The sequence below is a fragment of the Pipra filicauda genome, unplaced genomic scaffold (genome assembly GCF_003945595.2).
Source record: "Pipra filicauda isolate LSUMZ 115617 unplaced genomic scaffold, ASM394559v2 scaffold35_size7292922_pilon, whole genome shotgun sequence".
In the NCBI taxonomy this organism is placed as follows: domain Eukaryota; kingdom Metazoa; phylum Chordata; class Aves; order Passeriformes; family Pipridae; genus Pipra; species Pipra filicauda.
Window position 1 is genome coordinate 1,526,282 of NW_024104487.1, and position 15,808 is coordinate 1,542,089.

Below are 15,808 nucleotides of genomic sequence, written 5' to 3' on the forward strand. Positions count from 1 at the left end.
TACAACTAAGAATACTAATTCTTAAGACAAGAACTGAAAAATAAACTACTAGATCTTTTGAAATACCCTAAAAAAACCCCAAATAAAATACAATCAAAGAAAATAAAAAGCTGCACTCTAGATCTGCTAAAGCAGTATTATACAGAGGGGACTGCCTTGAAGGAACAGTAAGCAAAACACCATAACTAAAAGCACTTTTGCAACATTTAGTTTACATATATTCATAACTACTCAAATAGGCAACAGTTTGCCTGACCAAATCATCTCTTCACAGAGCATTTTCTCGGTTCAATGCAAAGTGCTGATTCTTGTCCAATATTAACTGCTTAAAACTGACTTTATAATCCTGCTTTGAGATTAGGTGGAACAGCAGCACTTTTCAATCCATGCTACTGCTCCAGCCACCTCTTATTTCCCCCCCACCCCGAATGGAACAGCAAGTATAAATTTCAATTGCAGTTCAAGCAGGCAACGAATTCTTTCCACCTCTCTCCTACCTTCTTGACAGAGCACATTATACAGTCTCTAGGAAGACGGATCAGCTTCATCTTTACAGCTCTTGCAACACAACTTGGTAAGAAGTAACCACTACTTCAGCTTCAGAATTAAAGTTTTCCCCCGCACTGAACTAGCTTTACAAAACTTACTTAGCACATCCAAATGCCATTAGCCTGTATTTGTTATTCACTGCAACACAAGTTCCATCAACCACATCTTGTGCCCAAACACCATGGAGCTGCTGTAAAGAAAGGAATTCACAGGATTTTTTGTTAAACAATGCTTTTATTAATGACAGTCAGCTTCTACCCATGTTCACCACATTACACATCTATTAGTTGACCATCATCTCATGAAATTTCTATTGCAAATGTCAAGATGAACTGAGATGGCTCAAATAAACAAAATCCAGTATATGTACATCTGGTTTCATTCTTCTTACTATAAATTACAGAAAGATGGCAGGTAAGGAAACTGTTTATCAGAGCTCTAAATAATCAAAGCAGGTCAATAGCTATAAGGCAAAAAACCCCACCCAAAAAACAACCTCATACTGCATAAAAGAACCCCAGTATATGGTACTAAGAATGAAAAGAAAACACAAAACAGGGAAATAAACTTCCATCTGTAAAAGCTGAAATCACAGATATTATAATTGTGTGAAGAAGTCTGGACATTAGATGTATTGTTTTGGGTTTTCTGTAACTAAAATAAAGATATCTAATGAAAAAACATACTACTTTTTAAGCTGAATTACATGTAAGAAAATATTTCACTTGGAAAAGATTCCTTTAAAACAAATTCTGAAGTACATTTGTCATTATGTGACAGACATAGACTTGATCGGGGCTAAAACCTAGAAATATTACCTATGATATTTAGCCATAGGAGAAATCACTTCTTACCATCCCACTTGTAACTAGCAACAGGAAGTCTGCTGCAGACACAATAAGACCATCTCTATAATGACATTTTGAACAAATAAACAAAAGTTAAATTTACTATCAATTATGTTCTCCCATGGATACTAACCCTAGACCAATCTAGCTCAAATGAAATAGTCTTGTTCTTATGTTCTCTCTTAAGTGCATGCTAAATTTTAGTTTCTTTGTAGTTGAACAGAATTTAAAGTAGAAAGCTAACTGAAATACAGAGACCAAAGAAAATGTACTTACTGTACTGTACAGGGCAGAAATACCATAGGAAACATACCTCAGCAGTGAATCTACTTGACATTGGTGTAATGAAACCAACTCTGCCATCATTAAAAACAACAGCAAAGCCATCAAGCGTGGCACAGTATTCCATATCTCTGATGTAAACATCTTCAAAGCCCAAAAATGAACCTGCTGAGAGAATATCAGTTGTTTAAGATGTGAACACAGATATATTGTAAGCCAACAGACATTTCAGATGTTTACTTACTAATTCAAAGAAAAAAACTAATTTAAACAGGCTATTTTGTACACAGTTACAAACAGTAAAATTTTCTCATCTCTGCCTAAGTTTTTATATTAGATGGTGTGTCACCAAGAGGTAACTACTGTAAGCAGTAGAAAATCCCAAAACCTACCTCGAGAAGACTGTAGATCCACAGAAAATGGAACTGTACATAGGTTGATGGCCTTCCTTCCATTGGTCATACCATCCCAGTGAACAAGATGGAGAAATCCATCAGCAGTAGCAACAAGTAGGTCTTCTAACATGGACTGCAAACTAACAAAAATATTTGTCAATCCCCAAAAAACTGCATCTCAAACCAATGTCAGAAAAAAATCAATTAATGTAATAAACACATTATTACTGCTTCTTGTACCAACAACTAGGATATAAAGTTACAAATAAATTACAAACTAAACATCTAAGTCATCCAGACTGTAAAGGTACCAAGCCGACAAAATATGGTATATACCTCTATTTTTCTCCAGCCATCACTGTTTATGAACAGATCTGCATTGTTAGAGCAATTGTTTAACTGATATATTAGCTGCTGAAGATCATTTCAAGACTCTTCATTACCCTTAAGACATTCCTGCCAACAATCAATTATTCATCTATCCTATAGAAAATTAACAATACTGCCTAGGCTGCAAATAATCTAAAAGCTTTCAAATCTGTAGTCTAAGCAAACTGATGGAGGAGAAATTAGACCTATCCTAAATCCTTCCCCAAACATCTCAAAAGTTCTGAAGACTACTGTTAGTTTACTTGCATGCAGATTACAACCAGGACAGCTTCTTCCAGAATATACTGCATGTCTTCCAACAACCGCTTTCTGTTATGGAGCCTCTCCCCAAAATGCACTTTATTATTTTGCCAGCTCATCCCAATGCTCATCAACTTCTCACACATACTTATTTAGTATGTTCAAGTTCATTTACAGAGAAGGCAATCACCACAAAAGAAGAAGAGGTAAGCAAAAGGCTTTTCCAGGACAAAAAGGACCCTATGCAGGTAGCTGGAGAAAAGCTGAAATGCTACGTAGAGTTTTGCTCTTACCTACCTATGTCTCCATGAAATCTCTAACACATTGTCTTAGTTTAACAAGACACAAACATTTGCTAAGGAGGGCAGGCTAGGAAAAAAAGAAACCAAACTCCTCTCTCTAAGTTATTTTAACTTTGAAATTCAGAGGCTTCAGGTGAAAAGGTGTGGAAAACAAAAATAACAGCTCTTTATTAACATATATATAACAGCAATTTAGTTTTTTACCTCCTCAGACTTACCAGTCACTAACAGTAACCTACTTATATTAGTCCTTACTATTAATAAATCTAAAAACTTACTGGAAGTCTTTTTTTCCATCCAGTTTTCCCTTCTCTTTTTAAAATGTACCATTATATAGAGAAAAATTCTTAAGACCTCATTAGTGAACATACCTTGTGATAGAGGCTTGCAAGTCCAGCACTTTCTTCATTTCTAGATTTAATGAAGGAGCACACTGTTCTTCCTTATAATGTGGTGTTCCCTTCAGATGTGGGCTTCCTCTAAAACAGAAGAGAAATACAGCTGAAACGAGCTGCCCCTCAGAAGAGGTAAGAGTTACTGACTTGCATTCCTGTGGTTTTTTTCCTCCTATATACATATACATATACATACACCAGTCACGTGCAACCTGCCACAAGAAGCCCTGAATATCTGTGACATAATTTTAGCACAAAAAATTTAGTCTATCGAATCATCCTGTATGTCTATAAAGAGTACATAGGCAAAATGAACAGAGAATGAACATTACAAGAGCTGTGCAGCCTGTCATAATATTCCTAAAATAAATGATACATATCAGTGGAACTTCTGATTCAATAAATTAATATTCAACTGTTCACACTAATTGTGTTGAATTTTTAAGTATCTCCACTTTGTTCTTTTCCAGGATGCATTACAGATATTACAGACTGCAAAATGTTCACATTTCTTCCACTTCTTTTGCCAGATCAATGTTTATAATATTAATTCAGCATGCGTAACACAACAGGTAGACATTTATTGCAATACTTCATAGGGATATATCTCCCTACAGTACATTAACAATAAAGCTAAGACCTACTAAGAAAAGAGATGACTGCACACTGATTCCCTTCCTTTAAACAGACCATTACACAATATCAACTTCTAGATGTAAAAAGCTTCTCATTTTTATCTTCCTCATTTAAATTTCACATTTTAATAATTATTTTACAACACCATTATACATCATTATACAGCATCATTAAAGCATTCCTTGTTTGTCTTGGTTATCAGATGTCCCAAGTGCTTCATTAACTTTTTTTTTTTTTAATGAAAACTGACCCATAGTCACAAATACTGTAACATGTCATCCAGCTCATCCATGTCATGAGCATTATGGTAGCAAACAAAGCAAACTCTGAATTAAACAGGTATTGCAGACAAGTTACAATTTAGTACAACTTCAACAGTCAGAAACAATAGATATACAAATCTACGCAATCTTTACCTGTATTTTAACTGACAAAACACTTCTTTTAATTTACATCAGGGTAGCCAATATAACTGCCTAAGACATGGCAGAAACCAAAGCAGAGGCAGTTTTAGATAAGTCTGACACCACAAGGATACCTCAATCTCTTTCCTGCCTTGCTAATCTCAGTTGATATCAAATTCCACAATTCCATTACGATTTCATAGCAAAACATGAAATCCATATCTGTTATTCTTTGATGGCACTACACCTTTTATTAAGTAGCAAGAACAAAGATATATGCTAGCTAAGGGCAAGACAACTTCTGACATTCTGGAGTTAACAGATGGAAGTAGTACCATCTTTGCAGAAAAAAACAACATGGTGGCTGTGAAAAATTATAGGGAAAAATGAGAAAAATTACTTTAAGATTAGTTAATTTACCATCAAAAAATGGCAACTTGTATAAGCATTGAATTAAAATGTTTGGTTTGCATTTTGAAAGAAAATTAATTACAACATGCAGCTGTCTTAGCAAAGAATAGCCCTTCATGTAAGCTAGCTATCATGGACTGACAGGAGGCTTGAATTAACTAGCCTTTTTTTTTTCCCCTCATACTATCATTCTGGGGTTGTTGAAGGTTTTTTTAAAATTTACAAAACGCTGGGTGTTTGGAAACATGCCTTTCAACCCACATGGAACTATAGTTCCAGAGAGTATACTCCAAAACTAGATGAAATGACTCTGGGTTATCAAGAATCAGTGGTAGAGCCTAATCTTGTAAGCAAACAACCAAAACTGAAAGAAAAAGGCTGTGTAATGCATAAACGTTACTGTCAGGTTGGTATAACACACCACATAACATTTCTGTTTTAACTGACCACAGTACTTAACCAAGTGTAAACACAGTATTTCTGCACAACATAAGCTACAAAGCCAGAATGGGAACAGCATGGCTTAAATGACATCTTTTGCTGGAAGAGAAATTTCAAGTATCCATGTGGGCAAGCTTTGTCTCTTTAAACACCTTTGATAAAAAAATAGCTTGTAAGAATATTTGAATATTTTCAGTTTCATGAGCTAGTTTCAGCAAACTTGTTACCACCTGTGGAGTATTATCTTTTCCACTGGGGCTCTATCATTGTCATCCCAAAATGGGTTCTTTTACCCGATGTGCAAGAGGTCGATCCACACACAGAGCTGATGTACATCCAAAAATGCCAGTATTTCCATTCGTGGCCTGTGATTATGTTTAATTCATTGATTCAAAAGAAAATCCTAGCATGGGTGCAAAGGGGGTGCAACCAAAAGTACACTGTGTTCATATAACACATATCTGCATGAGTCAGCCTTACTGGTTAAATTACTCTGACCTTTAAACGAAGAATGCATAGCTGACAAAATCAGGAAAGAATGTTTGGTCTGGGTTGCCACATCAGCATCTGCTACTGTTGTAGCCAAACTTTAAGTAACTCACTTTGCACAAAAACTGAGAGAAGCGAATGCGGTTCCAGTGACTAGCTAGCTGCACGTCGAATCAAACGTAATCCCTCCTATTTGCATGGCATCTGTTAGTGTAACTAAGCCTGTGAATAAAATCGCTCAGAACTCAGAATTGAGAAAAATCTCCAACCTCATCCGCTATTCGAGAAAACCTCAAATATGGAAAGATTAGGAATGCTTGTCTCTTTTTAAAAACAGACAACAAAAAACCCCACACCAAACCTAAAGCATCCTAAATTCAAGAAGGAGGCAGCACCACGCAAAAGCATAGCCAGCTAGACTCCCCTCAACTGGCAGGAAGAACTTCCCTGAAGTTTGTTATCTGCGGGAGGGTGAAGGTTCAAGGAGGAGGAAACAGGACAACAGGCACCTAATTTTTCTAGGTGCACAGTACTGCACTAATGTCCTCCATTACTTGTACAGGAGTTAAGTGTTAAAACATGATTCACGGACAAAACTCACTCACAAATAATATTACCAAACTTAGTCACTGCTAGCAAAAGCAACTAAGAAATACTTAGGAAGTTAATTACAGCAGAATCTGAAAGTGTGTACTTAAAAGACATCTTTATAAATTGCAAAAGAGGTATATAACACATAATATTTTTTAGTCTGCTTTAAGTATTGCAAAACAACGTCCACTGTTTTTTGCTTATTACTGAAGAATTCTTGTCTAGAGGCAGAAACAGCATTAAATTGGGATTTAAGTTTCCACTGTACTATCTGGGGTAATCATAGTAATATAGGTAGCAATTATGGTTGCACAATAGCGTAGAAAAGTTCAGAGATGCTCTCACAGTCAAAAAATACTGTGCTTAAAAAAAAAAAAAGTGTGCCTAATGGCAGACACTGTATTACTTAAGAAACAAACAAATAACAAACAAGTCAATAGCATCCAGTCTCACTAGCTAAACTGCAGCTGTGTGAGAAGCAATGGAGATGTTTCACTGAAAAAAAAAGTAAAGACTAGACTTTTCATCAGGAAATATCTTTTGAATGGTAAAATATTTTTATACTGCTTTTGGGCTATGATATTCTTAATTGTTGCTGCTAAAATGGTTTCTTCAGTAGTACTTGGAGGGGGAGAGATGGGACAAAAAAAAAATTAAAAATCGTGATGTTTCATCTATTAATAGCAATACTTATGTGAAAAAACCAGAGCAGCGTTTCTAAATGAATTTACATCACCAAGAACTCAGAGTTGATCTCCTTGACAGCAAGAAAGCAAAAAAATTACAACGGTCATTACTGTTGCATTAGCACAGTTACACAATGTTTATTAACCATTTTAAAATGGTTCATGTGAACACTTCAGTAAAGTGAACACTGTACAGCTGAGGACTTAATTTTTTATACCTCATTCAAAGAGCCTCCATTATTACTTTAAACATGTGATTCTTCGCTAAGAATTCCCCACCTATGATGCTGTTTAGGAATGGTTCTCAAATAAGTAAAACCCTGTGAGCTTTGATTTTCATGCAATTAGCATCTTCTCACCCCTAAATCTGCATCTCTTCACCATACACTGCAGAAATGCACCACCTGAGGACTAAATATGTCTGGCTGGATCCAGAGCCATATTCACACAGATTGGCAACAGCTGCACCAACAAAATTAAAGAGAGTCTACGAAAACAACTATAAAAAATGAATAAGGATTTAGAAAAGTAATTCTTAGTACAGCCTTTACAACATAACTAGGTAGTAGCAGGTTTCTGTGGTTTGAGAAAGAACTAACTAACTAGCATATTAATTAAGCATTAATGTAAAAAAGCTGAATGTTTTATCAAATTATTATTCCAGTTGCAAAGATTTCCTGACAACAGTTAAAACCTCTTGAGCCACCTCAAGGGCTATCAAGTGCCATAAGAGTTAATAAAAATTCTACACTAATCCAGTTTTAAAAATACTTTTTCCAAACAATGCCAAAAACAATTCACAGGGGAAACCACACTGGTAAAGTTTAGCAGAAGCTCAATTCTGAACAAAAATTATTTTGTAAGTTAATTAACTGTACACCTCACTGATTACCCTTGCACAGTTTAAAGTTCAAAACCTTTGCACATGCTAATCTTAAGTCTATTGAATCACGAAAAAAATTTCCACTGATGAGATACTTTATGGCACCTATTAACCAGCATGCCACAGAAAACTTAAAGCTTTTAAAAGTGCCAGAAAGAGTAGCACATGAAAAAAGAAACCAGGTGTATAAGCAACAATACAGCATGGTAAACCAGGATACAAACACTACCTTCTTCACATACCCATATTGGTTAGAAAACAGCTTCAATTTTTAAAGTAATTTCAGACTTAATAATCTACAGCATTGAGGTCTCATTCTAAATTTACACAACATTCATATCACTCCCTAAATGCAGGTACCACTTGAGGATATGAAAAAACCTGACGCAAAAGAATCTCTAACTACCACATTTAGTTAGTTAGCCATATAAAGGCTAATTTTAGGTTTTCTCTTTTTTAAAGGCAAAAGTATCCTCAGCATTAAGCCACACATGCTGTCTCTTCAAGTGACAGAACTCAAGTTACTCTCCTTGGCAAACCTCTACACAGAAATAACTATCAGTTCAGTACAGAGAAGCCTCTGCTATGATGGTGTTATGCATCTCTTCACTGTGAAACAAAGGAATAATACAAATTCCTTTGGAAACTACTCAAAAAATTACCACCATACCTTGCCACTGCTTACAAAGCCCTGTCAGTTTTCTTAAGTCTCTCACAGAGAGAGATAAATTTTATTTTAACGTGCTATAATCTTAGCATACATACATTTTGTTTCATGTTTTATCTTGTAATTACTTTAGTAAAAGGGTGGTAAAACCACACTGAACTAATTGAAGCGGGACTTTGTACTTGTGTTCACTGCAGGAAAGTATCCCAGAATGTGGGCTAATGGCCAATACTGATTCTCTTCCAACTCTACTCTGAAGCAGAGCAAAGTTTCCAAGAGCTAGAATGAAACTGCAGACTACTCAGCTCAATTTAAAAAAATAAAACCCTTTAAAATTGCTGCTTTTTTTCCTGGTTTTAGTCTAACAAATTAAGCAGGATACTTTAGGTTGTCATTGAGTATGAATATGTTTGCTCCAAGAACAGACTGGCAATGCCTAGCCAAAGATCAACAGAGTCAGAAGTATTTCCTTCGAGAGAAAAACTGCAATGCATAACATTCCTAAAATATTACAGTTTGACAAAAAACTACCAATGGATTCCAGTAAAAAAAAATTAAAAGTTTCCTCTTTTATAGATACTCAGAATTCATGACAGAATGTTGCACTTATGGCATGAGCACTTGTTTTCTCACATAAATGTAATAACGGATTTTTACACATAATGTGCATAATGCTGAACAGGTCAATTCCTTAACTCTTACTATATTATATATTTTAAACTAATTAAATGTTTAAAGGTATAAAATAGTATTTAAAAAGAATTTCTCACCCAACTTTCTTTAAGTATTTAATATATTATCAACTTCGTAAGAGCTATGTCCTCAATTGCTGGTAGAATAAACTAAAGGTTTTGTGAGTTCTAGCTACTAAAGTTAATAATCTTGTATTTCAGCACTTCGATTAAAGCACTGAATTTCAGAATACAAAGACCATTAAAATAGGCTGATATGAAAAGGAGGAAATCATGCCAAATGCGCATTTTTTTAAATCAGAAATCAATTTTCCTAGGCTACGATTCTGTCTGGTTTAAAACAAACAGTACCAGAGTGCAGGTGAAGTTCACTCAGCTTTCCTTTCCAAAATCTCTTTGTTTCACACTACTGAAAAATAATGGGAAGCAAAGACTCTTGCATTCAAACAGGATGATAGCTTAGCCTCAACTCACACTTTAGCTCTTTCACTAAACCTCTGCTGATTAGAGTGAGATAAAAAAGAGAGACTTGGCCCTGGGAAAAAAAAAAATCACACTGTCATTAGATATACTACAATGCATACTGAGTTACAAACAACAGAATTGTTTTTGTCACTTCCCATGCAGTGTTATTTTGCTTTCTACCTTGAGGCATTTTGTTCAAATTGTATTGGCAGAAAATTTTTGCAGGTGTAATTACAGTTTACACAACAGCTGTATGCCAGAACAGTTCTGTTAACAAATCAAACACAGGCAAGCTCTTCTGGACCATGTTGCTCAACAGCCATATATAGCAACAACTCTGTATAAAAGCAACTAAAAACTGGAAGGACCGTACGTTTTCTCTACTAATGTTCCCCCCCCATACAGACAAATGAGGACTGATTCTGATTTTCAGCTTTCCAACTCTTTTGATCCTTTTCTTCAAACCAACACTAAACCACTATCAAGAAACTTTTAAAGCAGTTATTTAAAAAAGCACCAATACCATACGAACTTGTAACTTTCAGCTACCAGTGTCCCAATGTGGAAGACAGCAAAAAGCCACTGAAGTCAAGCAATTGTTTATCTATCGTATACCTACCTTACTGCCCGCCTTTCTGGCTTTGTATTTACGGTAAAATATGCACATTTTGTTTAAATGAGAGCTAAGCTGACAAGAGAATCTAAACACAACCTTTCTCAAAGTTTTCCCTTATATGTGAACAAACCTAGCTACAATTTCATCTTCAGGATACTGACTAAACCAGGAAATCTTGTACAACATTTTGGCACAGCTGAGGACACTACTGGTGTGTAATCCCAGTGCGTGCTCACCTCATGAACATATTCAAGTTTAAGTTGTAATTAAGAGGGTTTTCCTTTCTTTTTGCAGTCACTACATTGAAATATTGTATTTCTGTCAGAACTGGCCATTATTATTTAAAGAAAGGCTACTAAAGAACAGGCTTCATTCTGCTTACAAAAAGTTAGTAGGCATGGACAGTTAATAAACATTATGAATTAGTCGTAATTTTAAAAAGCAGGACAAGACTGAACTTTTACGAGCACTGACAAAAGTGTGCTCACAAGACTAAAAAACAAACCAAACCAACCAAACAAAACCCCAAAAATCAACAACAAAACAAACACAAACAAACAAACAACTGAAAAAAAAAACAACAACCCCAAAAGGTTATATTCTATAATGTCTCTTAACTTTACGTTATGTGCTGGCAGCATCCAAAGTGAATAATGGTAGGCAAAAATTCTTTACCTCAAAACACAAAATGTGGAAACCTACATTTGAACATGTTGACCATTCACCTCAGTTTTTACTGACTTTTTTCCAGCAGCTGTCTCATCACATCACTAATGCAAGGACATCCTCATACTCTCCACAAAAATCACCACCCTCCCTCTCACTTTGCCTAACATAGGTAAATAACCACATATGATAGAGCTGGGCAAGTCCTAATTAATGTCTGCATGACAGTTAAAAAATGTTGCAAGCAGTTGCTTTATCATGAACTATAAGAATTAATGAGTATCACTAAACAGTGACTCCATGTTTTTGAACTTCACAGTGCAGCTGCTCAGTTTACTTCAAGGTCACCATTTTCTAATCCAGACTTTTATTAAATGCTAATTTGCAAACTCAGCTACTCGAATGCAGGGGAGGAGGTGGGGAGGGGTAAAGCATGGAGATAGGCAGGTTTAGTTTCCCCATCAGGTGCGCAACCCGACCTTACTTAAGGCACAGCTGCATAATCACTGCTGCCAACACAGAGGAAGGAGCCAAGAACACACAGTTACAGTGGGAGAAAAGAGTAAGATCTCCCCCTTCAAGCACAAAGCAAGACACATCAAGGGCTTTAACCAATTTTTAATGGCTTCAGAGTGAATAAAATTAATAAAATTAATCTGGTATTGTTTAGCTCAGCAGAAATAAAATCCAAGCACTTCAATGAAACAATGCCTTTGGAAAATGAACATATGCCAGAAGAAAGTTAAAGTTTTAATTTTGGCTTTTAGTTTCATTTGTTTGTTCATTTTGGATTGGAGGTTTTTTTGTTTGATATTCCCACCTCCACTCCAAGTATTTGCTTTACAAAGCAAATTAGTGAAACTGCCCACAGGCAGTGCACTGTATCTGCATCTGCACCAAAAAAGTTCATTCCATAATAATACCTTAAAGAATAATTTGACATTAATCCCACCAGGCATAATTCACCCACAAATGCTTGTGTCTTTCTTTTGATCTAATATAATCAGAACAGTACTAATTTTATGTAGGTTTTCAAAACTGAAAGCTAAATATAGACAGACTAGTAATCTCAGTAAATTCAGTGAGACAATTCATCTTCTTAAAGGTAAGCACACGCATTAGTCTTAGGAGATTGTAAGCAACCTATTATAAATACTCTAGGGACAAACACCTTGTCTTACTCTCCTACAGAATCAGCATTATAGCCCTCTTTGGGCTATACAAATGTATCTTAAAACTCTCTGACCATTCAACAAACAACAAAGACTTTTTAAAAAAAACATGTGCTTTTAGGCTGACAGTACAAATCAATTACAAATGTTTTAATATAAAAGTTAGACTGGCTTAATGGATATTTTCAAGCCTTCCTACATGTGACATTCTAAATTAACTTCCCAAACCTTCTTTTTTAACTCTTACTCCATGTTTTATATATATTTCCGTGTGTTTTCAGTTGCCAATTAAAAAAACCCACAACTTTCCCAAGAGAATAAGAAAAACTTACAATAAATTACTGTTTAGTTTTTTGCATGATGAAGGAAGCTGAGGATATACTATCCCTTTATTTATTCCAAAAGTTTGTAGCAATGAATTGTCTGCCCTTTTTTTTTCCTTCTGATAACAGTAAGCCAGATGTGAAAAGTCAGTTTAAAAAATGCTATTCAGTTCTCAAAGAGGCAAGTAAAGTAATATAACTTGGCTACATTCATGGTTTAACAGTTATCTTTAAAAAAAAAAAAAAGGTCTTCCTCTTACATGACATCCTAGGTTATCCAGCTTCTCAGAGATGCCCACGCAGAGACACCCACCAATCAATTTTAACTCATTTTATTAATGTGAAGAAAAATTAAACTAACTAATGCTATCATAATGATGAAGGTAAGTAGTGGGATATTAAAAAAAAAGAAGTTTCTAGCCAATGAGAAATCAGGAGTCTTTTATTATTCCCATGGACAAATTTGATCCAATCAATGACTGCAGATTCTGCCTATCTAAACACAGACACATATACATATACTCCTTGAGGTTTTAATTTGTCCTAAGTATTTTCCAATTTTGCCAAATCCAAAATCAACTAAGTCAACCACAACTACACCCAAAATACAGTCACATTTTAAACATATAAAATGTATTGCCATTCACAATAAGGAAAATAAGGTGAAACTGACAACATAACACCCTGCACCTAAAATACTTTTGTATATTCTTACTAAAAGGTATTCATATTCTTTCAAAAATATTTAAATCCTTTGTTTCAGAAAAATCTCTAAGTTACTAAAAGCTGGGGGGCAGAGAGGAATTTACTTTCACATTGCACCTTACCAGTTATTAAGAAACATGACTTAATCAACTGAGTTATTCAAGAGGAATTATTAAAGCTTGTTACAGACCATGAATACAACAGACTACCTCAAATTATAAAATTAGACAATTTTAACCCTAACTATTTAGGATTTTGAGAGCTTCTAAGGTGGACCTAAGGAATCTTACCAGCACACAGCAATTCAGTTAGACACAACTTCTCACCACTGACTCTAACTCACAGGAATGATGGTTCATATATTCATCAAGTTTTAAAGCATACTTTGTAAGAAAATATTTTTTTATAATAAAGTCTGATTAGAACTTGTCTAGTCCTATTTTTTTCATACTATGAAGATGCAAAATTTAAAATACTTACTTGGGATACATTGGCTCATAAAGATACTTGTCTCTTGCTGATGGGATGTCAAAAAATAAGACGTATCCATTTGCAGTCTGAAAGAGAAACACTGATAAGATACATATCTAGTTTCAGCACGAGTAAAATCCACACAGTCTCATGCAATTTTTACGTCTGTCTCATATATTGAACACAAATACACACTCATATGAAGTTTCAGACATATTAAAAAATTATGCATTGAAATTAATTCCAGGTAAAATCCATCCTTAAAGCCAACTGAATAGATCATGCAGTAGACAGAAAAATGGAAAAACAACTCTTTATGTACTAGTCCATCAGAAATTTTTCTCTGATCCATATAAATACCTAAAACTTGGCAACTATATCAGATATTTAGAACCCAAGTACCTAATTTTCACCAACTATGCGAATTAATGTAGAAAACATAGTAGAAGGTAGCAAGCCTCTGGAATAAACCCTCCAAGTGTCTGAAAACATATGGACACTACATAGTGCAAAGAAGTTAGGCACTGACTCTCAATGTCAGTAATGCAGGTAGTTTTCAAAAATCCTCATATCAGACTATCTTTATCTACCACAACACCTTTTTCAAAATCTTCCCATGTCTGAAAAAGATTTTACTATCATTCAATCCCCAGTCATATTCTGTCATTCTGGGAGACTGACTTCAAACTGTAATCCTACTCAGAGAACAAATACAAATCATTTAGTTACCAGATGTTCCAGTCATACCTAGAAGCTGATCCAGTGTTTGCATAAGCATAGGAGATGCAGATGACCAATAATGTTAGTCATTCAAAGATGTGCTACTTGTTTACAGCATAAATTTATTTTTCAGGTAAATAGGCAAATGCACTAGTGTTTCCATCTATTATTTTAATATTGGCTGGGCATGTATCCAAAGCACTGGAGACAAAAAGCACTGAAATTAATGGTTTCATGTTGCTTTTCAAGGTTGGTTTCCTATTCTTTGAATAAAGTAATACTCTTGCTTGCTTAGTTTATAATTTCATAGATGCCACGGTTTTCTCCAGTCAAACATTTTGTTTTATCATAAAAGAAATCTGTGTTTTGGCTTCAAAGTCCAAGAAACAGTATTATTCTCATTTGAAGCAAGTATCCTTCTCATGGAAGAATAAAATCTGAACCATAATGGTGAGCTTGAGACAGGTTGACAATAAACGGAAGCTTTTCTGTGCGCTGTAATATCATGTTTGGGTATTATGTGGTAAAGAAACGTGTTCATTTCTAACATCTTTACGGGTTCTTTCCATTACATCATTAAATATTTAACCCGTAAGTTATCTTATCCTGGAAAGAAAAGTAAAACAATACTGTGAAGTGTCTTTATACTGATATTAAGGTACAAAGGGCCTTACTGAACACTATTCAAAGCAAAAAGTTACTACTGTTACAGGTTCATTTCTAAATAGAACCTCAAATTCCATGAAGAGCTGGATGAAATGCAGAAGCATTCAACCATACACTTCCGGCAAATTGATCATATTCATTCACAAAGGTTTCTCCGTTGCTTTAGAAATGTCTGTGTTGCAATGAAACCTATTAAAACAACCATCGCTGTCCTCCATTCCCTGATCATTCTCATCTCTGACAGTCAAAAGTGTAAATACACAGTATCTTGCCAGGGATTTCACAACATGGTTTCTTACACACTACCACGTTTAATAAAGCTTAGCTATGGGAATGCACACTGAAGAGCAGTCTGTATCAGAGAACTGCCTGTAACAGGGGAAGGACTAAAATGCCTCATATACTTTCCTATGTTGAAGCATCTTGACCCACTTCACAAGTTTGTTTTATTCCTAGAATTAGCTACCTAGGATGTATGTACTAATCTAGAAAAAGAAATAGATTATTTCCCCTTAACACTGGAAAAACTACAAATGCAGCAATATGAAAGAAGAAACTACAAAATATAAGGGGAAAAAGAAGACCAGCTTAGAAAATGCGCCAAGAGTTTAGCAACAGACAATACTAGTAAGTAAAAGAAATTAGAATTGCTACAGGATGATGACAGTGTGAAAATTACTTAAGCTTGTTTAACTGCATACCA

At 35.0% G+C, this 15,808-nt stretch overlaps 1 protein-coding gene across 5 annotated transcripts in view; it reads right to left on the bottom strand.

Moving 5' to 3' along the window:
* RIC1 (RIC1 homolog, RAB6A GEF complex partner 1) overlaps positions 1–15,808 on the bottom strand; it is a 48,460-nt gene that overhangs the window by 19,261 nt on the left and 13,391 nt on the right. For 3 of the 5 annotated variants that reach the window (XM_027709783.2, XM_027709780.2, XM_027709785.2), the window contains exons 3-7: positions 13,729–13,805; positions 3,378–3,485; positions 2,072–2,214; positions 1,711–1,847; positions 648–739 (exon numbers count right to left, since the gene is read on the bottom strand). In XM_027709783.2, the coding sequence (XP_027565584.1) occupies positions 648–739; positions 1,711–1,847; positions 2,072–2,214; positions 3,378–3,485; positions 13,729–13,805 (557 nt within the window). The remainder of the gene's footprint in view (positions 1–647; positions 740–1,710; positions 1,848–2,071; positions 2,215–3,377; positions 3,486–13,728; positions 13,806–15,808) is intronic. The other 2 variants (XM_027709781.2, XM_027709782.2) reach the window with 2 other exon arrangements.